This window comes from Rhinolophus hipposideros (assembly GCF_964194185.1).
Source record: "Rhinolophus hipposideros genome assembly, chromosome: 25".
Taxonomy (NCBI): domain Eukaryota; kingdom Metazoa; phylum Chordata; class Mammalia; order Chiroptera; family Rhinolophidae; genus Rhinolophus; species Rhinolophus hipposideros.
This window is the reverse complement of record NC_138071.1, coordinates 17,346,120-17,371,035: the sequence shown is the minus strand read 5'-3', so window position 1 is coordinate 17,371,035 and position 24,916 is coordinate 17,346,120. Positions and strand designations below refer to the sequence as shown.

The 24,916-nt window shown below is 39.9% G+C and overlaps 1 protein-coding gene across 1 annotated transcript in view; it reads right to left on the bottom strand.

The window, feature by feature from the left end:
- The window catches only part of EXOC4 (exocyst complex component 4), a 644,300-nt gene that overhangs the window by 52,321 nt on the left and 567,063 nt on the right, over window positions 1-24,916 (bottom strand). Inside the window, exons 15-16 of the mRNA XM_081038731.1 lie at window positions 8,536-8,677; window positions 110-288 (exon numbers count right to left, since the gene is read on the bottom strand). Coding sequence (XP_080894857.1) covers window positions 110-288; window positions 8,536-8,677 — 321 coding nt within the window. The remainder of the gene's footprint in view (window positions 1-109; window positions 289-8,535; window positions 8,678-24,916) is intronic.

Sequence of the window (24,916 nt, the reverse complement as noted above, 5' to 3'; positions counted from 1 at the left end):
AAACCCAACCACCTTTTTCTACAAGTTTTGGACTTCAGTAATAGGGAAAGATCAGGAGAACCTTCACCCTTCCTTCCTCCCAAACTGCCAGGGACGGGCAGGGTCTGACCTTCAAATATGTACTGGAACTTGTGCTGCTGAAGGCTGGCACCCATGGCCTCTTCAATGGCGCTGATGTCTTTGTTGAGCTTGACCACCAGAGGGTCGTAATCCATACTTTCCACATTAGCGACAATGGCGTAGTTCCCTTCCTTTGCAAGAGGGATGAGATAGTGGAAGCAGTGAACCCTGAAAAAGAAAGATGGGGAGAGCAGTTCGTAACACATCTTTATGCTAAAAATAATGATCTTCTGATGACAGAGCATCCAAATACTTAAAGCTGTAGTGGCCCTCTAAGCATTTATGTGCCTCTCCCCCTTTTCACCAGCATGTCATCCAAAGAACAACTGAGGGCTCTTGAACAGTGATCCGTGCTTTTTTAATTCATATGTTGTGGGTAAGAAACACATGAGCTCTAAAATTCTTTTCAGTGACAGGACAGTATGCACACACTGTGAAAGCATTATATTTTTCAACAGATAACTGTTGTAGCGAAAACAAGAGGCAGCGGTCACAGATCCTAAAAGTGTAAGCTTTGTAATGAGCCTACTTGGGTTTCAATTCCCAGTTCCAACGTTTACTAGCTGTGTGATTTCAGGCGAAGTATTTTCTCTCTTTGCCTCAGTTTCTATATCTGTGTAGTGGGAATGATGACAAGCCCTGAGGAGCTGCCATATTTCAAGTGTCCCGCATAGGACCTGGCACAGGGGAGCCCACAACAAGCGCTGGCTGTCATCACTACTGACAGAGTTATCCCTGTTCAGCTATTATTTAAGTCAAACACTCAACATCCATGAATTTGGTAAAAATTGTGCCCTGGGAATGTGAGACACAGTTTGTACTCCTGAAGACTTCACAGCCTAGTGGGGCCGACCGAGGAAAAGTGACCAGAAGAGGGCAGTGTCCCACTGAGAAGCACAGGTATTGGGGTGTCAGGAAAGGTTTCTGACAGGACACGATAGCCGAGTCACCAGGACGTATCTGAGTGAGCTCGAGGAAGGAGAGAACTCCTTCGTTATAAGGGCCTGAGTCAGTTCGATTATGCGCAATTCTTTGGTTCTTTTTCGTAGATATTGGTAACTGTCCAAGAAGTCTGAGGTGGGTATGGACTGGCTACTTCATAACTTTTGTATTAAGTTGAAATAAAAAGCAAGTTACAGTCCAAATAATTCACACACATATGTATTTATTAAAAACACAAAACAAAAACACCATGCCTGATTCAAGCAGGCCATTCTATGAATGCAGTGGAATCCTAACTCTCTAGTGTGTTGGATGCTGTGTCTCTTGCCATCGCAGATTCCCTGGAGGTAGACATGACGACAATTCAGTCAGGATTCTGTTACCCTTAGAGTTGGCATCAGGTAACAGGAAATATTCCTACACACATGGCTACAAAAGCCTTGGGCATTATCCCTAATGATGCAAGTACAGTATTGACTAGCATCTGTTATCTATCTATCTATCTATCTATCTATCTATCTATCTATCTATCTATCTATCTATCTATCTAAAGTCAGGTTTACTGAGAAATCATTTACAAACAGTAAAATCTACCCTATTTAGTGTGCAGTTCTCTGAGTTCTGACACATGCATACAGCTGTGTAAGCACCCCTATAATCAAGTGATACAACAGTATCATCACCCCTAGAATTCCCCTGTGCCCCTTGGAAGTCAGCCTCTATTCATACCGCAAGGCTCTTGCAACCACTATTTTCTGTCCACAGATCTATTTTCTGTCCCTATAGTTTCGTCTCTTCCAGAATGCCACATCAGTGGAACCATATAGCTTGTCGCCTGTGGAGTTTGGCTTCTTTCACTCTGCCTAAAGCATCTGCGAGTTCTCCATGCTATTTATTGTTCATAAATGTGCCACATCCTCACTGTTCACCAGTGGACCTCTGGCTCATTTCTAGTTTGGGCTGATTATGAATAAAGCTGCTTCATGTACAAGTTTTTGTGTAAATGTAAGTTTTCATTTCTCTTGAGTAAATACCCTAGAAATCGATTGGTGGGTCAGATGGGAAGTGTACGTTTAACTTTATAAGAAACTGCCAAGTTCTTTTCCAAAGTAGGTATGGCATTTTGCTTTCCTAGCAGCAACGTTCTAGAGTTCCAGTTGCTTCATATCCTCACCTGGATCTAGTTTTGTCAATTTTTTTAAAAAATTTAAGTTTTATTGAGGTATAATTGACATAAAATTGTAAGATATTTAAGTGTTCATTGTAGTGATTTGATATATTTACACATTGTGAAACAATCCCCCATCTAGTTAACACATCCATCACCTCACATACTTATCCTTTTTTTAGTGAGAACATTTAAATTCTATTCTTTTAACAAATTTCAATTATACAATAGAGTGCTACCAACTATAGTCACCATATTTTACATTAGATCCTCAGAATTTATTATTCAGCTTACAGCTGAAAGTGTGTACCCTTTTACCAACCTCTTCCTATTTCTTCTGTTCTATTCTCCCAGGTACCACTTATTTTTCTGTTGCTATGAGTTTGACTTTTTTTTTTTTTTTAATATTCTACATATCAGTGATAGTGTGACTATTTGTCTTTCTTTGTCTGGCTTATTTCATTTAGCATAATGCCGTCAAGTGTTTGCCAGTTTTTGTGTAAAAAAAAAAAAGTTTAGTCATTCTAATAGCTGTATAATGGTATCTCATTGTGGTTTTTATTTGCACTGTCATAATGACTACTGATATTGGGCATATTTTCATGTGCTTATTTGTCATCCGTATATCTTTGTGTTCACATCATTTGCCTATTTTTTTTATTATGTTATTTGCTTTCTTAATAAGTTTTGAGAGCTCTTTATGTATTCTGGATATAAGTCCTTTATTAGATGCGCATTTTGCAAATATTTTCTCCCAGGCTTTCACTTGTCTTTTCATCTTAGCAGTGTCTTTCAAAGAATGGTTTTAAATTTTGATGAAGATCAATTTATCATTTATTTCTTTTATGGATGGTGCTTGGGTGTTAGATTTAAGAAATTGTTGCCTAACCAAAGTCACAAGGATTTTTTTCGTATGTTTTCTTCTAGAAGTTTTAAAGTTTTAGGTTTTACATTTAGATCTATAATTCATTATGAGCTAAGTTTTTTTTTTTTTTAGGATATGCTATTTCGTTATACTCTGTTCATGCAAGGGAATCTGAATGTCTTGACTACCAGGTCATTTTCATGATGAGTAATCATCTTAACAGCTGCTCATAAACTAATGACTAATTACACCAATAAAAACTCATTCTGCCATTCATGTGCTAACTGGCAAAAATAGATAGTTTTGATCAAGGTACCAGTAACTAACTGCACCAGTCGCAGAGCTCTCTGGGATGTGACCTTTCTGAGATAATAAAAGTCAACCAACCCTGGTGCAGGATTCGTGACATTGATTGGTATTGAGGTTGAAATTTACACCAAGTAGCTCTTGGTTAAAAATAAAATCAAGCCACCGATGCTTAAGTATTTTTATGGTTAATTATAAACATTATAAGTCCAGACAATGGGAAGGCCATGTACGAAGGCATGAGGGTGGAAATGGAGGACGGTTTTAAGGACGAGGAGTTGCTCATTTCAGAACACACAGATCAGATGACAGAGGCGCGGGGTGAGGGGGATGTGGGGGGACGGGCAGGCGCCAGGTTGGAACAGTCTCGGAGGCCCTTCCAGGGCTCTGGACTTCATTTGAGAAGTCTTAGGAAGCTTTAGGAGGATTTTAGGAGGTGAAATGATATCATCCACTATGAGCTCTGGCAAAATCACTGTGGCACAGTATGAAGGGTGAACGATGATGGAGAATGGAAGCAACTGGAAGTAGAGAGACTCCTTAGGAAATTATTAGGAATTGGAGGTGAGAGCTTATGAGATCCTGAAGTGAGTGGCAAAGAGAGATAAACACTGTTTTAAGGTACTGTCTTCCTCTCCCAAAACAATTAGAGACGAAACAGAAATTACAATAGTCACTGCCAAAAGTTCCATTCCAAAACAGTGTTATTTTTCCTTTCCGTTTGAATTCTAGAATGTTGTTGCTGGCCTTCACATGACTTTGGCATTAAGGTTTCCTGGGAATATTGCTGATCACACAGCAGGATGGGTGATTTTGGGAAAGTGCACACTTAGGACCCCAACAGAGACAGGCAGCTTGCTGTTGAATCCACCTGGAGCCTCCTGATGGTGAGAGAACCAGCGGATGAAGGTGACCTTCTTGGCTTCCTGGGCTCAAATGGCAACTTCATCCTCTCCTTCCAAAGCTCAAGTAGGGAAAAATACTCAACAGTATTTTAGGGCCTCATCCTGTCTTTCCTTCATTGGCGTGTCATTTGCCTTAAGCTTCAAACAGTGGAAAGGCCCTGCTTGGTGGTTATATGGAACCTACAGGGACACAGGTATCAGATGCTCTTTGGATGGGACCTTCAACACAGAACTACTGGATATGAGAACACCTTTTGATTGGAACTGTAACACTGTTAAAGAAAAACAGGAGCTATATATATAAAACAGGAGCAAATATATAAAAATATTTGGGGGAATAAGACAAAATTGGGCATTTGAAGTTGTTCTGGACTTCTTGCTAGGTAGGCCTCCCCATTAATGTGTCTCCCATGAATTGTTGTTTTTTTGTCTGTTCTATCTGTACTCTCTTATTACAGTGGCTTCTTGGGTAAAAGTGCCAGCGACAGAGCTTAGCCAGCCACTTCTGCATTGTACCAGCTCCTGGAAGACAGGGTCTAAGATCTACTTCTTTCACAGCAGATGGGAAAAAAACAAACGTTCGCTGATTGTGCTGACAGAGCTGAAGTTGGCCACACAGGACCTTGTACCTCTTACATACACACAGGGAACTACCAAGTGGAAACAAAATCTCTATACCAATTCCTTTTCTTTAATGAGCAACAGGTTTTGTTTGGGGAAACAGTGCTTTCTTTGGGTTTTGTTGCAAACCAGCTAATTCTCAAGAGTCACTGATGTTTTTTTTTGAGTACCCACTATGCGGTAGGACTGTTCCAGGTTCTGGGACCATCACGGTGAACAAGACACACCTGATTCCTGCCTTCTGCGTGCTAACCGTCTCTTCCACACTCGCCCACCGTGGGCACCGAGTACACAGAGCTGTCTCCTGTTTCAGCATTACTATACTACAGTATAATGATCTGCTTGACACGTCTCTTATTCATTTTGTGTCATCAACTATACAAAAAAAAAAGCTTATTACTGTGACAAGGAATGAATAAAGTGTGTGAACATTCACTACCTGAGCCATAAGTGGAGTGGTCTGCCTACTTTTGTATACCATACCTTAAAAGGAACAAAGACAAAAGGGAGCACATTCATAAGAAAGCAACCTGAACGTTGAAATCAAGTTATATGAGGAGGTGAGGACAATTAATTTAGAAAAAAAAAATAAACATGTTTCGTGTACTCAGCAAAAGTCAAGGAAAGATAAACCTGCATCTCTGAAACTCAGATTGTTTTGTTACTCATTCTTAAAATGATCTTTCTCTGTTCTTAAACTAATGTTGAAGGAGACAGAGCCATGGATGTTAACAGCACTGAATGGTTTCTTGTAAAGTTAATAAATAATGACTAAAACTTGTTCCGCATTCTCGAACAGTGCTGCCAAGGTGTACAAAACTTAAAAGGGCAGGATGGGGGTTAAGGATTTAAAAGATTTTACTCTAATGTGTTGAAAATATCTGACTTGGAATTGACTACACTGCAAGCAGATAATTCTGAACGGAGAACACATCATGTGCCCGCACAATCAACAGCAGGAATTCCAGGAGCTGTGACAGTAATTCATTTGATGTCCCCTTGTTTTTCTGTGCAACCCAGGTAACAGAGGCATCAGTATGTTACTAGGTGCTTTTTCTTCTTTTATGTCTATTGCATTTATCTATTCATAGAAAACAGCTGATTTATTTTACTGTCAGCGTGTAAATAGGAAACAAATTTTAAAATTATTGTGAAATAAATAAAAAAATACAGAGGAAAAGCCTTATTTCTGGACAGCTGAATGTAAGAAATGAGATCAGAAAAACATGTTGAATAAAATAGATTCCAAATCTGCAAGCTACTTCTCTTGCTCCACTCACAAGGTGCGCATGAGCAAGAAGTAACTCATTGGGCAAGATAATGAAGAATGACAAAAGCAAGTGGCATAAAAAGGAAGTGACATTAACAATGCATTATCAGTTAGGCTTGGTCTGGGTACACCTGTAAGATACCCAAGTTCTAACTGGAGTCCAAACATATGAACTGAAATCCTAATTACATTTAAAAACTCTAAATCTAGTAAAGACTCCAAAAGAAAATAGTCTATCAACTTTAATAATGTTTCATGGTCTTACAAAATGTTTTACTATACACATTCTCATCCTGAAGTTTCAAAAGTCTGTATCCAACTGTCTATTTGACATGGCTACCTAGAGTCTAATAAGCATTTCTACCTGAATATCTCCTAAACGGAATTCTTGATTTCCACCCCTTTCCCAGTCTCCTCCCTTGGTCTTTTCTCACCTCAGTTAATGGCTCTGGCACCCACATTGTTGCTCTAGTCCCAAAGTTGGAGGTTTTTCTTGAGTCCTGTCTCTCGCTGCTTCCAGCCCCTGCACCCATTCTGATTTATCAATGAATTTTATCAGTTCTACCTTCAGAATATGTCTCAAGTCCAACATTTCTCAAACTCCCATCTCTGTCACTTGGGTGCTCATAATTGGTTACAACTGGTCGCCCTACTTCCATTCATATTTCTCCCTGCAATTACTTTTCCATTTATAGCCAATGTGATCTTTTAAAAAGGTGAATGAATGATGGATGTATGAATATTGCTTCCCCGCTTAAAAGGCCTATTGCTTCTTCATGCACTTGAAGTAACATCCGAACACGTCACGTGGTCTTCAAGACCCTATAAAGTGTCAGGCTCCACGAGCCCACATTGTCTGGGCTGCAGCCTGCTTCTTCACCTATCCTTCCACTTCTTCCACCTCCCCATGTCACCGGGCTACCACCACATTGGACTCCTCTCTGTGTCTCGAAACTGTCAACCCTGACTTTATCTCACACATCATGAGTCTTGAAATTATTTTCCCCTCGGTCTTATCGCCTTGTCACATTTTCTCTGACCACTTTATCTAAAACACAAAAAGAAAACAAACTAATAAAAAAATCCCCCTTTCTAGTCAATTCCAGCCCCTGTCTGAGAGCAGCAGCCCCATGTCGCTATCGAACTCTTGAATCGTGACTAGTTCAAACCTAAATGTGTTGTAAGGGTAAAATATGCAGATATCAAAAGCTTAGTACAAAAAAATACAAAATAATGCAGCACATCTCATTAATAATTTTATGTTAATTACGTGTTGAAATAATATTTCGGATAGACTGGGTTAAAGAAAATGTTATTATAATTTATGTATTGCCTTCTATTTTTTTCAAATGTGACTGTGAGAACATCTAAATTATCTATGTGGTTCATCTGTAGCTTACTTTGTGTTTCTATTGGATACCACTGCTTGATTCCATTATGCTGTTTTATTGTTTTAGTTGTACTTATCTGAAATTATCTTTTTTGTTTATTCATTGGCTCTTCCCCCCTCTTAGAATGTAGTTTCATGAGAGCAGGGATGCTGAGTGTTATTTTCATTGCTATATCCCAATTTTGAGAACATTGCTTGGTACAAAGAGGGCACTCAATAAGTATTTACTGAATGAATGAATGAATGAATGAATGAATGAATGAACAATTGAAGACTTCCTAGTCTTTTCTGCCCATCATTTCCAAATGTGTAAGAATAGATGTTACCAAAGCTAATCAGAATATTCTACACTGTAGGGGAAGCAAGAAGAGTTCAAGAGTATAGCACTTTCAAGACTAGTTTCTTGAATAATTTTAACTTAATCATTTCAACTAGGTTTTAAATTCTTTAAGGAAGGGATCATGTTCCTGAATCTGTATCCTACTTTCTTGATTAGCACAGTATCTTAGTAAAAATATCAATGACAAAGTTACTATAATTGCAACGCTACTGTACTTACTATGTGGCAGGCATTGTACTCATTATTTATTATTTCACTTATAAAATCTCTATAAGTTAGGAACTACTGTTTCTATTTTTAAGATGAGGAAACGGAGGGGTAGTCAAGTTAATTTACTGTCATAAGATCAACCAACTGGCTGGTCTAGATATTCAAATCCAGGTCATTCTGCTACCACAGGCTTTGCAAACTCTGGATCACCTTATTCACAATATAACCTGTGCTCAAAATATTTAAGAGTGGCTGAATAACACTAGAAATAATGTTCAGTGTAAGAAAAAAAGGACACCAATAATAAGAACCCCGCATTATGGGGCTACTCCCCAGAAATGCCCGTATTCAGTGATGCACGACTCACGGTGTATTTCAGTCACTTTGCTGTGTCATACCTGACTTCCAGATGCAGGACCAGCAAGCAGCGGTCAGCCATATCCTGGAAAGATTTGGCAAGTTCGCTCAACGTCTGCATGATCTGCTCTGACACTGGGGGGAGATCCATGTTCACATGGCTCTCTTGAGCAGGAGACGACACTGAAAAAAGGGATGAAGACAAAACACCAATCACTTATGTCACTCGATGCCCACAGATTTTCTTAAATGACATGTTATTTTGTTGCTCATCATGTTGTTTTGACCAATTTGGCTAATGCTAGGGTTGGCAGCATTAGACGTCCTGGACATGATAGCCTATTTCTGTACTTGATTAAACATAGAGGCCCAGCTGATTGTCTTGAATCAATTCACAGAATGATGGAAACAGAATTTCAGAGTTGGAAGTGACCCGAACAGTCATCTGGTCCCACCATGTGGTCTATGCTTGTGTAATTTGCACATCTTTAAGTGGCTGTTCAGTTTCTGGCTGCATATCCACACAAACGTTTGTGAAAGGAAACTCAGTACCTCTGGAGGCAGCCGATTCCATCTCGGAAAGATCTGACCATCCTCCATGAAGCTGTCTTTGTCGTCATGAACTTCTAATCACTGGCCCTGATACTAGTCACTTTGCTGTCCTTCTCATGGGTGTCAGCACTTCAGGTATTAAAGATAACTCTTTGGTCTTACCTTGAAGTCTTCCCTTTTCCAGGCTAAATGTCCCCAGTTTTTCAACTATTCTTCAAATAATCGGACTGAATCATTTTATAATTCTCATAATTCCCCCACAAAGACATTCTAATTATTCTATATCTCCCTTGAAATAGGGGATGCAGAACCAAACATAAATACTGCAGAGTGGTGTGACCTGTCTAGGGAGAATGATCAACTCCTTTTCCAGAGGCCCTACTGCTTGCATAGAAGCCTCAAGTATTCCAGTGGACTGGTTGTGTGCTGTTTTCTACTTTAACTCATATCCAGCTTACAGTCAACTAAAGCCCTTAAAAGGGCCTCTGGCAAATGTGACAAAGCTACCTTCTATAACTCTCCCCAGTAATTGACAAAAGATTTAACAGCATGTGGACACACTGTTTTCAGGAAAATACGGAACAGCAAAAATGTAAACTACATTTGTTGACGCGTACAATTCTGTTGTATATCCAGTTCCCCACAATTTCTCAAGGCTCATGCACAATAATTTGGCAATTTCATCCCAAAAGTTCTTTTAGTTCTCTAGAGTCTCAAAGCCTGGCCTTGAGTCCTGTCTCCCTACTTATTGTGTGACCAAGAGCTAATTACTTAAATTCTGTCTGCCTCAGTTTCTTTTTCTGGAAAATGGAGACCTTAGTACCAACAGCATGGGATTGTTGAGAGCTTTGGATGGGTTAATGTAGATAAAACACCAACAGCACATAAAACTTACTCCATAGTAACACAAATGATAAACACAAGTGATTATTATTCATTAGCATGTGAATTATCCAGGTTAAGAATCTTAAGCTTCATTACAGCAACAACATACTTGAAAGATAACTCCATCCATCTTGAAGTTCAATTTCCATTCATTGTTTTTTTTTGCTTTTCCATCTGGAAATTCTTCTCCCTACCATCCTCTCCCTATCAGAGGCGAGAAGAGCTCCCTGGACTTAAGGCTCATGTGCTATGGTGAGGCACTGCCGACTACATGTCAGGACAGGGGGCCGACCTCTGGTTGCAGCAACATCCAGTTATGCGCTTTCCGGGCTGCATCTATTCCTAGACTCTGGCCAAGTGCAGAGAAGGACCCAGAGAGACAATCGAGACATGCAGATTAATCCTCCCTGGAACCAGACTTTAATAATTAAAATGTCACAGCAAATGTAAAAGTAAGTTTTGTTTGAGGAAACATGTAAGGAGGAAGGGAGTGTCGATTTACAATACTGCTGGCCTTGGTATCATCCAAGATGTTCACTAACTGATCAGCAGGAGGCGGCACATGTGACACTCCACCCCTCTCTGATGTTAACATGATTCCTTAACAGTGCTGTTAGGTGCGGGCCCGGCCTTCATAATGTTTTCATTCGGCAGGCTGGATGACAGCAACTCTAAGGAACACTGTTCAGATATGTCAAAGCATTTGAAGGCTTCTGAGCCCCTGGACCCCTCTGTGGCATGGAGAGCTGTCTATGTATCAGTGAAAAGAGGCAGAAATCATACCCTGAAGAAATCAGACTTGTGGTCTGAGGTTCAAAGCATGACAGTCATCCCCCCTTATCTGTGGGGGATACGTGCCAAGGCCCCCAGGGGATGTCTGAAACCATGGATAGTACTGAGTCCTGTATATACTGTTTTTCCGTGTGCATATATACCTTTCCACTTAAAGGAAGCACTTTATGGCTTGTCTTTGCCATTTGGAACTGCCAGCATCTTGCACTACTCTTGCACTTTGGGGCCATTGTTAAGTAATATAAGGGTGACTTGAACATACAGCGACAGTGGACCTGATTACTGAGATGACGGCTAAGTGATTATATTGGAGAGTAGCATATGCAGTGTGGATACGATGGTATGACGCGATGGTTCACAGCCTGGGCAGGACAGAACAGGGCGGTGTGAGATTTCATCACGTGACTCAAAATCGTGCTTACTTTAGGACTTATGAATTGTTTACTTCTGGAATTTTCTATTGACTATTTTCGGACTGTAGTTGACCGCATGAGTAACTGAAACCGTGACAAGCAAAACCACAGGTAAGGAGAGGACTACGGTACTCATCTCCCACACTCTCGCAAGGGCGTTCTGGACAAATTCCACCAAGACAGTAAAAAAATAAACCTGCCCTTCTTAATAGAAGTACATAATTTCGCCGTGTGTAGCAACTGACCACTGCCAAACTGTGCAATTATGGAAACGTATCCAAGTAGAAGTACGTTAATGGCAAGATAAGCAGCCAAGACAAAACTTGCAATGAGAGAGGGGACAGCACTTTAGAAAAGCAGCATGCTGTATACTTCACTTGACTGTGATCGAGAGCAAAAACATCACATTTTAGTAAAGCAACATGAAAAATGATGGTCAGCATTCTACCGAAAAGCTGGCTTGTGAATTCTTGAGGGCTCACTGAAATTTACAAAGTTTTTTCTTAACAAGAAGGAATTCACAAAGAAATGCTGAGCATGGCAAACAGACAACAGAAAATGATTAACTAGCTCTTTAATGTCAAATGGAAACCTACAAAGAAAGCAGCGCTGACAGAATCTGCTGTTGGATTCCTGATCATTTTATTAGCCTATGCACTTTGAGTTGTTTTTCTAATACTGGGTATGGGTCACATCAGATCATTCATAATATCCCTGTTCCTCTTATGACCATTGCATAAAAGCAGACATCTCTGAAACTCCTAGCTAACTATTTGTGGCAAGATAACCATGGCTTTTTGTACTAAATTGATTGGTCTGTATGAGGAAGCTGAACCTCGGTCTCTGGGGCAGACACTGCTTATTAGATGAACCAACAGATATTTCCAATTCTGCTGTGCTCACTCCACTATGGACTTTGGAAAGCTACAGGTCTGCATTCTCGACCTTGCTTTCATAGTTAGTGGTGGCTATGTGTCACTGTGTGGCCAACGACTCTCTAACTAGATTCTTCTTTGGCAACTTGATCTAATCCTGGGCTAATTCTGCAACTCTTTGGACAGCGACACAAAAGTATGGATTGTTGCCACTAAAATTTCCTGGATTTTAATCTCAAAAAAGCCTTCTGTATCACTTCCGTATCAACCCTTCACTAGTGCTTGGCCAGCACCTTCCCCTTTCTCAGCAACTTTCCCAGATTCATGCTGCTCTCCCAGGCCCCTCGTCCTTCCTACTCTCTGCTACTGCTCTCTTGAGGACCTCAGATTCTTATTTAAGATTTCAGAAGAATTGTTAACACTTGTTTTCTCCATAGTCGTGCATCCTATGAACTCTTCCATGTGCCATACTCTGATTTCTGCCTCCAGTTCTTTATTAAATAATTATTGTAATAATCATTGGTGATAGCCGAATTGCCAAATCCACTGGGTACACTTCAGTCCTAATCTCAGGAAGTCTCTCTGCTCCATTCAATATGACTGGCCATTTCCTACTTGAAATTGTATTTTCTTTTCGTTTACATGGCACCATACTCCTCTGGGTGTCCTCTCACCTCTCTGACATTGTTTTCACAGCTTCTTTCACTGAATCCTTTCCTCTTCCTTTAGCCCACCCATAAATGCTGGTGTTCCCAAGGAATTTCTTCCCTCTTGGTCACCCTTACTTGTCATTCTATATGTCCTCTCTGAGTGAGCTCATGTATTTTCATGCCTTGTGCTATTACCTAGGAATTGATGACTCCTAGATAAAACTTCATTTCATCAACTGTTTGTCAGGTATGTTACCTGTGCATTCCAAAGCGTCTCTAACGCAATGTGTTCAAAACTAAACTCATTATCTCTCGCTAGCATCTGCTCTTTGTCCCAAATTCCCTTTCTGTCAGTGGTCTATAACTGTAAGAATCTCAGCTGCCAATATGACACTCATCTTTGAGTCTCTTCTCTCTCGTTCTCCTCGGCAAAAACTAATTTCTGCCAACTTTATTTCCTCAATGTTTTCTTAATATATGTTGTCTTTTCTATACCTACTGTCACTTTCTTGGTTTAGCCCTCATCTCTTCCCTGGATGACTGCAGCAGTCACCTGACAGATGTCTTTGCCTCAGGCTTGCTCCCTACCTTCATTCAATCCTCCATATTTAGCTAATTAAACCTGAGTTAGAGAATCAGAGTTATTTATCTAAGACACAAATTTGACTATGTTAATTTCTTGTAAAAATCACATCCATGTATCCCACCACTTATATGATGAAGTCCAAGTTCCTTAGCAAACCTTTCTATGATTTTTGGTTTCTGGTCAATACTTCAGTTTTTCTCAATCTTTTACCACTTTCTCCTTCTTCTCCAACTTTTCCCTTCCTGAAGACTGGCCCTTTGACCCATCACACTTTTAAAGCAGATTCCCTAAACATATCATGCTGTTTCAGGATTCTATTACAACTTTGATGGCTCTTCTTACTTTTTCTAAACTGTTCATGCTTTCTGGCTCAGAAAATCGTTCCTGTTCTCCAGGCAGGGCCATTGGCTCTTCTGGGCATTTCCCCTCACCCCACAGAACTCTAGTAGAGTAGTTCTCATATTCCATTGACATTATCTGTTTATCAATAGGTCTCCCTACCAGATCATTACTCCCTCGGGGAAGGATTTTGTATGAAATCCTTATATAAAATAATCAATGCTTTTTTTAATTAAACAGAACAAATGATTTGATTGACCAACATAACATGATGAATATAATTCACATAATAACAGGCTGACAGAGATCAGGAAAGAGAGGGAACAACCTGCGACTTACAACTAGAACTTTCTCCTTAGTTTCTGGAGTATATTCTAGGGACAGAGAGGGGGATAGGTGAATAGGCAAGTAGTTCATTATAGCTGGTTTCCTGGGTTTTCCAGGAATCTCACAGAAGTACAGTTTAAAGCAATTCTGATCAATCCCTACAGCCCAATCACCTTCTCTATAAACTGTGTTGCCTTTAGCAGTCACTTTAATTTCATGAGGCCATCTTGCTGTTCCCGAGACTTCGGATGTCTCTTTTCTATTTACCTAAAATCCCTAAAATCCCTGGCATAGCACATGCCCAGCGTCTCTCTAGGAAGCCAGGACACTAAGTGTCATGGAGTAGCAATCAGCGGAGGATATCAGGATGTCTCAAGTGGTTCCGTGTCCTAATATTAACCGGGCTGAAATCTGTTCAGGTCTCAAAATTAGTCAAAATTGGACTCATTCAGACTCAGAAGAGCATCTGTTTTCAAGGATGCAGCTGCCACACTTTCCACAGCAGCTCCCTGTGACTTTAATTGACACAGGCGAGGATGTCCCTTGTGCATCTGCGATATTATGGAAAATTGTTACAGTATGAGCCTAGACGCGTATCAGTTGTCGTGAAAGTGGTCAATTGAAAAGGGTTTTCACTTTGGTTATGACTGCAGGAACAGAAAGGTTCACTCTGTGAACGCAAACTTTTTAGAAAGTGGAAAAAGACAATGAGCAATGATCCCATGAGATTTTCTCACTGGAAAGCATTTTAGAAGATCGCATTTTGGTACAATTGTCATTTCCGATTCCTCTTCCTATGTGTGCAGGGAAGTGACAGACAACGCCATCTCTGCTTGAACCTGGGATAAAACTAATGTCCACTCTTCAGGTTTCCTATTTAGAAAAGTAGGGGTAATAGCCCCTTCTTAACTCCTAGAGCAATGTAGTATTAGGTTTTGTAAATAATTTTGAGATCCTCTGATGTTGTTACCTGCCTGACATTTGAAAAAATAAAGATAGGTATGCTGAGCAGGCCTGTGACATTAAGAACTCACGGGGCTTACAGAGGTAATGGGGCCTGTGACAGTAGATCCTCTGTCTCACCTCTTTCCTCTCCTAAATGCCTGTGGGGTATGTTATTATCAAGCCTAATACTGGGGTAGGATTTAAAAGTGTCTACAACACCACAGTTGCAAGTTAGAACTTAATGCCAGCTAGCTCTAGCCTCGGCCTTCATACTTCTCTTATCCACTATCTGTACCTTTTACTCATGCCCTTGAATTCTCTGCAAACCTGTAAGTTAACAATCCCCTACTTCAGTAGGCATTCTGTAAGTATTTGTTAAATAAATGGTTTACCTATGAAACCTACTGACTTCTGGAACGGACAGGTGATCTTCACATGCTTAAGTATCTACTGTCTTATTAGCATCTAATTTGAATTTTCTTAGGATGCAGATATCCTTTCTTCCTGATCTAAATCATTACTCCAAGCCTGAATTTCATGGTGACTCTTTTTTTTTCTTTCTTTTTTTTTTTTTCTTAACTAAAAGCCTTTATTGCAAACAAAGGCAGAGAGCACAGTTAAAAGTGAAAAGCCAAGTCATGGAAAATGAATATTTTAAAATTCCTTTGGAATTACAAGGCACAGCCCCATGACTAATAGCACAAAAATGATGGCCCATCTTTACAATTTTGCCCGAGTAAACAAACACTATTTGCATTACATTTTGGATAAAGTAGCAACAAGGAACACCATTAGACAGAGCTTGGGCTCTTCTGATGCATGGTGACTCTTTTTGATCACTCCTTTTCTTTTCCAAGACACATTTTAACACCAGCTATTCTTCACCAACAGTCCTAGCTTTCGCCACTATTGTCAAGGCATTTATTTAGTGACGTTTCCTACACTCCAAACAACCTAGAACCTAGTTTTTAAGTTCTTTGGCTATGCTTCTTCATAAGGATGGGCCTTATCTAAGAAACGTGTTTTGCCAAGTCCTCTTTATTTTGCTTCCTATTTCAGAAGCAATGGTTCTTCTGTACCCAATAATAACTTTCTTTTCAGTTCAGATTTCCCTAGAAATTTTGGGTCTGAACTAGCAAAGCCAGTTCATTTTGAAAGCCAAGATGCTGACTCAGATTGTTCTTTGACCTATAGAATTATGATCGCAAAGAATGAGGACATATTGTGCATTATTCAGATTAGATCCTATACACGCACAGATGTGTATAACCAGCTCTGGAAAAACAGCCTACTCCATGAGACATAATACCCAGCCAATGGATCCTAGTATATCTAATAGTCGTATGCAAGAATGTCAAGCCTTTCACTGCTGCCTCTGGAAGCAGCTCTCTTTTGTCCACTCTTACAGGGGAAGAAGGGCAGATGGAAGACATTTTTTAAAAACTGGAGAGAGGAAAGCGGAAAAAATTCATTACCAGGAAGGAAACAAGAAATAAAGATGGGGGAACTAGAAGATAAGGTGAAAGTGTCTTCTATTTGCTTTTCTAGGGTCCATTCACCGAACTGATAAAATATTTATGGTAAAAAAAAAAAAATGCTTCCAGTGGGTACAGGAGGCAAAGACTTACTTTCTCTTCTGTGGTAGTATTTGTAATTTAAATGGTCATGTTTTATATCTTTCCCCCTTATTAATCATAAATTTATGGACCATATAACTTCTTAGCGTTCTTTGGAACATTTCCCTTTCATCCCTCTCTTTTTCTCCTCCAAAATGTCTTTTATTTCCCTGACTATAGATAGTAACTACTGGGGGAAGAAAATATATGCTTGTCCAACTCACTGCCCAGCCTAATGACGTGGGTGGTCAATAACTTTGGTTTGAGAATGTATTACTATGAGGCCCCAAAAGACCAAAGATCAAACTTTTACGAAGAACTTAACTTAAAGAATGCTGCTTAAGAGTAATTTGCATCTCTATGAAACCATACTCTCCTGCTGCTTCCCAGAGAAATACATTCTTTCACTTTTTATTTCCTCCAGAGCACATTTCTTAACAACGCTGCACCTCGTTTTCCTAATTTATACAATGGAGAGAGTTGTGAGGCCCAAATGGGGGGCATGGCCCCTCACAAGGTGCCCCCCTGAGATCCTTAGTAACACCCTGCCTCGTCTATGGCTGTGGCACATTTCATCTGGCACTGTATTTGCCTGAGGCATCCATGGTAGATTGGGGCGAGCCTCAGAAACAAAAGCAATACGTCATTTTTCCTGGCGTCTCTCAGAGCTTATGGCTCTTCCTCACACAGCAATAATGCCTGTTGAGTTTAATCTTGGAGGACAAATCAAAACATTTTATATCCTTTTTTTTCATTGCCTCATCACAATGCCTTTACCCTAACGTCTTCCAAACAGTTCATTAGCCTGCACGTTATTCTATTTCAGGGTCAGAAACTGAAGCTCCTGTGCATGTTTGAAACCGAAGAACAATTCCAGATATTGGTCTATCTAGTGGAAGCAAAGGAGAGTCACACCAGGCTCATCGTAAAGAGCAAAACCAGAATAAGCAGCAAGGTAACAAAGGACAGCTGTTTCCTTAGGCTACCACAGGGGAAGAGGCCAGTCCCGACGGAGCCAGGGGCGTGCACTGCACACGGCACAGCTCCACACAGGGCAAATCCCACCAGTTGTTCGGCAAACAGAACCAGACGCTAACAGGCCTGGGGAAGCCCGACGTTCTCCTACACCTTCAGCTGTGGGCTCCTAATCTGTATACTGCAAACCAGCACAGACGTATGGATTGAACGCCTTGTCAGTGATAGTACAGACCTCGGCCACTTTTATACCTGGGGAACATTAATATTGATTTCTCTTTTATTCCAAATGATCCTCCCTGAGGCTTGGTAAAAACCTAATCGTCTGCTAAAATGGCGTGTCATGTGGCCAAATCAGCTCCTGCTGGAGATGAAAGAGAAATGGGCGGAAGGGAAAGCTAATGAACAGCTCCTGCCGGTCTGTTTGAAGACACTTCAGTGGAGGTATACGGAGGGTGACAAAACAATGCGTCCACATTTTAAGAAAGGAGAAAACGGTATTAAAATTGTAATCCTCAATATATACTGATAACAAAAGATGAATACAAGTCATGTGTAGACATTGTTTTGGCTCCCCCGGTATTAGATTTTCCACGGACTTTGTCTACCTTTTTTTATTTCTGTGAAATCCCACATCAAAGAGCATCTGAAAGTGTTAACAAATACTTAACCAGATATTTTTAGGCAAATAAAGGACACAGATTTAAGTTTTAACAGAATTTCAGAGGCAAAAATATTCCATGGCAAAGAGGTAACATTTATCATCCATGTGTTCGAACAGCTTCCTTCCAGCTCTCACATTTGTACATCTTCCAAAGAGCCACAGGGGATGGCTTATTCACTGTATAAATGAAAGACATTAGGTCCATGGACAAATGTTGGAAAGGAACCAAACAGAACTGCAGCGCATTTTCCAGTACAACACAGCAAATAAGTGCCACAAATACAGACAGAACGAAAGGAGTTAAATTGAAAGTCCTAGATGGGACTCTTCAATTTAACTTTTACTCTTCAATTTAACTTTTCCCAGTTGCCTTTTTCCCTGAGTTTCCTGTTCAGGCAGCTGCATCCTTCATAAATTTGGACCCAAGTTGAGAAATAATCATTACCTCCTTGACTGAGAGCCGGTACAACCTCGCTTTTATCTTTGTGTCCCCAGTATACTGCACAGTTTCTAGAACTAGCAGCTATCAAGCACAGTGAATAAGAAAGCGCCCTTTGGCAACACAGAGACCTGAGCTCAAATTCTGACTTTCTCATACACCATTTGGGTGAATGTATCTGTAACAGACTCCTCACCTATAAAAGGAGGGTCATCAGACCTAACTCTCAGGACTGTCATGATTGAAGAGAAAATATACTACAATTAAGGTGTGACAATTAAGTTCGCGAACTTATTGCAGTGATGCTGCTAAACTTTTTTAATATCAGAGGGGTTATTCATTATGAATTTGTACCAACTGGACAGACAGTTAACCAAATTTACTATTTGGAAATACTGAAGAAGCTGTGTAGAAAAGTTAGACAACCTTTAAAAAAAATAAAAAAATAAATTAAAAAAAAGACAACCTGAACTTTTTGCCAACAATTCATGGCTCTTGCATCATGACAGTGCGCCATGAGGTATGTAACAATTTTTTTTGGATGAATTCATGAACTTAATTGTCATAACTCGTATAAACACTTAGAATAATGTTTGAAACACATGTGCTTAACATACGGCAATTACTGTTAACTACTACTATTATTGTTTATTCCATAAAGATATGAATAAACAACAAAAACCAAGTATCCTTCCCCTCCATCTATAACTTTCAGGAGGCTTTGGAACAATTAGATTAACTCTATACATTTCATGGCAAAACCCTGCTGAGCTACTGTGACTGCAGAGCGAAACTGGAAGAATCGCAGGAGCTCTGGTCCTTCTGATCCTATTGCTCTGTGGAAAACACACAGACCCCTGACTTACCTGGAAGACAGTGGTGACCCTGCCACCTAGCACACAATCACTGAGCCTTGCTATGGAGTTGGTAACGGCTTCCTTGAGGTGTGCAGGAAGTAAGAAGTATAGAAAGAATTAACTTGCTAACACACAGTGCAAGAGCAGCAGGTATAAATCTTGCTAAGAGAATTTCCAGTCAGTGAGAACAAGTGAGTCCACTTGCGCAGTATGTAGTAAAGATAATAGTTAAGCTGTACCTGCCTTTTAATCTCTCTCGTGCAGGCTAAATTGATGAATTGGTGCTATACATATGTTGACTAATGCCTTGGGAAGGTTAATAACACACAGCCATATTTCTGTCTTTATACATTAGTAACACATGGATACTGTTCACACGTCCATCCCAGTCTTGCTATACAATCCCTAGAACAATTAACAGTCCATATAGATGTTTCCTGAATCAACTTTCCTAAAAATCAAAAGATGAATAATCTGTTTTTATGCCAGTGAAGGGTATAATTATTTAATCAGTTGTGCTTTAAAGTCTAAATAATTTTCTTTCCCTAAGTAAAAAATTAGTATTCTCATTAATTATGAACCTGATTTTCCTACCTACAACATTTCTTTTGGATTGACTTTTGATGGTTAGGCTCAGAAAGTGGTTAAATTATGAATCAACCACTTACTAACTGAATTGCCTTGGGCAAGTTGTTAAACCTGTGAATCACAGAAATAATAGTTTTAACCTCAGAAAATCTTTGTGAAGATTCAATGAGATAAAACACACAAAGCATTTAGAACAATGCTGGACCAGAGTAAGTGCTCAGTAAATCTGAGTTCTTGTTGGACCTTTTGGTGAGAACCTTGAAAGATTGAAACTCCTAGACTCATCTTATGTCATCAAAATGCCCTGTAAAAAACTGCAGCACTTAGTTATACACAGGGCTAGTGGACAGAAAGGAAATCATATATTGATTTATATTAAGACATTTACACTGTGGAAACTTATGACATTTTGACATTAAAATAAGGAATCGCAAAAGTTTCAGAACACCACAGAATTCTGGAAATACTCAAACCAGTGAAGACAACAGAAGGAGATTAAGGGTGGCAGATTTAAATTTTATCCTTTCATCCACAAAAGGGGGAGAATGACTTTCTCCAGAGTTGCCAGTTCCATAAGAGACGTTGCGTTTCGGGCCGGCATGAGGAGGTGGTAGTTTGGTGGAAAACTACCACCAAGCAAAGACACTCAGAAGCAATTGGGGAGAGAGAAAGTAGTCCTCACCTTACCATGTTTCCCCGAAAATAAAACCTAACAGGAAAATAAGCCCTAGCATGATTTTTCAGGATGACACTCCCTGAAGATAAGCCCTCATGCATCTTTTGGAACAAAAATTAATATGAGACCTGGTCTTATTTTTGGGGAAACACGGTATTTTGAAGGAGGAAGGACCGAGATCTCTCTTTTCAAGGAAAGGATGACTGCAGAGCTTGATTCTTTAGCAAAGTGAATTTAGGATAGTCAACAAAGCTTTGAAATTGTTTTTAGAGGTCAGGTCTGCCTTACTCAAATAGGGCCTGAAAAGTCATATTTATATTTATATTTTGGATCAGCACTTATTTCATGGTCACAGTTTATTTCCCCCTGTCAAAAGCACTATAAGGAGAGAAGAAGAAATACACATGGGTGTGTGTCCATTTGGTATCGGGAGTAAGGATTATGAATTACACAGCCATGAAATTTTGACCTGAAATGATAGAAATTGTTATTTTCACTTGGAGAGATGGAAATTGTACTATAAATTATTTCAATATGCTCATAAAGACACTGACAAGTCAGGTCTTCTATTAAAGCTAAAACAGCTGAATTGGGCTTATTTTGAAAAGATTTTTTAATTTTTTTTTTTTTTATTTACAACCACAGGAGACTTGTTATTTCATTTGCTTTCTTGGGAACATGTTCCCCGCCATATTACCCTAGATTAAGTTTACTATAGAGTGTGAGATGGGAAAATACCGTCCGTCCTCCTCTGCTGTCAACTCAGCATCATCCCCAGCCCCATTTCCTGCAAGCCAGCAGCTAATTTCCTTGCTCCTTGCTTCCTCCCGACTGTGTTCTAAGCCCTTTTAGCAATATTTTAAAACATCTAATTCCCTGTATTAAATTTCCTGAGTGAGCCTTGGCGAGTTAATATAACCTTCTTCTCATGAGATATTTCTGAGCTGGGGCAACTCGGATTTCAGAGAACGTGGGAGGAAGGGATGGGATCCAGGGTCCCTGAGGATGTGCCCCCCTGACACTTTACCTGCAGGCTCACCTTACATTGCATGTGACTCCTATGCACTCATCCGTGATTACAGGCCTCTCCTTTCATACTTAGATTCTTTTGTGTGAGCTCATCCGAGAGTTCTCTGGATGCCGTAGCGTGTGGGGGTTCAAAGTGCCGGCCGTGGAGGCAGACTGAGCAAGCTCCAGTTCTGGCTCCACCGCTTAATATCTTAATGTGTCCCTGGGGAAGTTACTTTGCCTCTCTGTGCCTCAGTTTCTAGTAGGTAAAAATGGAAATAATTTCGGCATCTATGTCATGGGTTATTGTGAGGATTAAATGAGTGAGTGAGTGGGTGTGTATGTATGTGTGTGGGGGTGTGTGTGTGTGAAGAATATACCCTGACACAGAGCGTTTGATATTACTTTTTGTTGAAATTACTTAGTATTTTGTGGTTCAGATTTTATATCTTAAATTTTCCCCACTTCTCTCCATGAACTATATTCCCTTTGATGAGTTCTAACCAGGGGATCACACCTAGGTTTTCTCCAAATGTCTGAAAATTTAACTTTATGAAACCTAATCATCCAACTATGCCTGGTGTTTACTTTCTTTGCTGTGTCAACTCCAGAACATTCTCCCAAAACGACTATAATTTTTTTACTTCCCCAGTGACTTCTTTCCTTTGATTAGAATTAAGCACTACAGGATATTGGGTCTCCATATTTTTCCCTCTTGAGAAAAGAAATCATCCAAAAGACAAGTCAAGAACTTACTTCTCATCTTATTTTAGCTGAATGAGATTTCCGGAAACGTCAAGCCAATTGAAACGTCTCATCACTATTATCACGATGTCAGTATCACCATTATATTAACAAAGCTCCATCCACAGCCTGTATCTCGCTAAGTGGTCTCTAGTATATACTTTTACATCAATCTCATTTGCTTCTTCCTTTTATGTGTGCTTTAGTCTAACTATGAATGTTGTTTCTAATCGCTCCTCAGAGAAGTGAGTTTCCACACAGCATCTCTCATGTTTCACCCATTAGCAAGGATGGTTGCTAAACAGTTGTGCTTTCCTCCATATGAGATAGAAAACTCAAAATAAGCGCATAGCAATCTCTACAGGGTTTTAATTACCTTGGGTGCAACAAGTGGTCCATTTTGTACTTTGCCATTATTTTAGGTGTATAAAACAAAGATGCTGATAAGTAATTGCAAAGCAGGTAGTAAAGTCAATTCTCAGTGAAACCAAGAAGGGAAGGGAAGAGGCGGGGAGGGGAGGAGAAAAAAAGGCAATGAACTGAAGAAAATATGCCTTGAACTTAATGAAACAATTCTGATATTTCAAGTTTGTTGAAATACGACTGCACTTGTTTATTTAAACATTTTTAAAAAAAAATATTTTTCACTATAGTTGACATAAAATATTATATTAGTTTCAGGTGTACAATATAGTGAGGAGACATTTATATACCTTACAAAATGATCCCCCTGATAAGTTTAGTACCCATCTGGCAACCATACGTAGTTAATACAATATTATTGACTATATTCCCTCTGCTTTACTTTACTTGTTTTTCAGTAGGTAAAGAAACAACTTAATGATAAGGAAGAGAAGTAATAGACTTTCTAATCCAGAAAGTGAAAGCATATCAAAGAATAACCAAAACAGAGTATTAAAAGGAAATAAACACAGCATTTCTCATGAAAGATTGGTAAAATCTGTCATATGAGACAGTGGAAATCATAAAGAGACTAGACAGACTAATTGTCGACAGTGAGCAGTACTGAAGAATTAAAACAGAATACGGGAAGGAAAAAGAGAAGCAGAGTACAATTTCTTTGTAGTTTAATGAAAAATAATGTGTCTCCACGATCAATATCCCAGCTCTGTCACTGGCTAAGCACAGTTCGTACTTTTAGGCTTAAGTTTTTCCATCTGTAAAATGGGAATACAGATGCTAGCTTTCTAATTAGCTCAGAAAGCAGCTGTGGGGATGAGCCGATGGAGGGCTGTGGTGCAAGTTACAAATGTGCAGTGCTAGCGAGTTTCTGCTGGGGTACAACAGGAAGTCAGAGGGAAGGGGAAGAAAACAGAGCATGGACAGGATGACTTCACAGCTTCCTTGGTACCCTGGACTGCTCATTTCAATGAAGAGAGGAGGGATGCTCAAGGAAGCTCAGAAAGCAATACAAACTGACTGCAGGTGAGCTGTGATAAGCAGGCCTGAGTAAGAGTCCCACCAGGCTGGTAACCACTAATGATAAAGGGAGTGCAGCCTGCCACTGTGATGAAGGACCAGCTAAAGACTATTAGTGTTTCATTTGGTGAATGAATGTCCTTCATGGCGTGTACACGAACCAATAATGAACTGTCTCCTTGCAACAGCCTGGGTACTCCTCTGGGCCTCTGCAAGAAGGCGTACGCTACATGGCAATGAGCACTTTCCAGGAGGCAGCAACTCCTGTAAAAGAAGTTTGTTTTCAACTAGTTTCTGCAAACATCCTGCCTTACCAAAATTTGCCTCTTTCTTTTTTCCTTGCTCCCACCCACCCCCACACTCTATCTTATACAAATTAAAGGAAAAAGAGGCAAAACCATCCTTCATAACGTTTTATAGATAGCTAGATATATCTGGTTTAGATGAGAGCCCAGATATCAACGGGGAATATTTTAAAAAAAGAATAAAACAACTCTGAGACCCTATTAGTCTTCTGTGACAATAAAGAGAAATCAATCTCCTACTAGTCACGTCTTGCCCATTAAGCCGAATGATTAGGTTTTCTCTATTTGCCAAGGTCCTCTAAACCTTATCTACCCCAGCGGAATGAGAAAGTCAGGCCTGGGCCTCTAAAGCACATAATCGTATTTCATTTCTCTGGGGTTTATCACCGCTATAGCTCACAGAAGACTGTACAGTGAGGGCTGAGTTTCTCTTTTCAGCCCTTTACCCAGCCTCTCTGTGGCTTCTAGAAGACATTTCTTCAGGAAGACAGGTCTGGGGGAGGCCGTTTGGAAACGAGTTTGTTGGTGGTGGTGGTTTGCTCCGTGGTTGACACTCCTGAACCAGAGAAGTGTACACTGATAAAACAAAACCGAGGGTAAAAGGCTGAGAGAAAAATACAGTTGTTTCTTCAACTTAGCTGGCTTTCTTTGATAATATAAAAAGTTAGTATCCAGGAGACTGTATTGTACTCTGACATAAAGAACTGGATGAGAAGCAAGGAGTTCAATGGCTGGGTCTCTTGCTG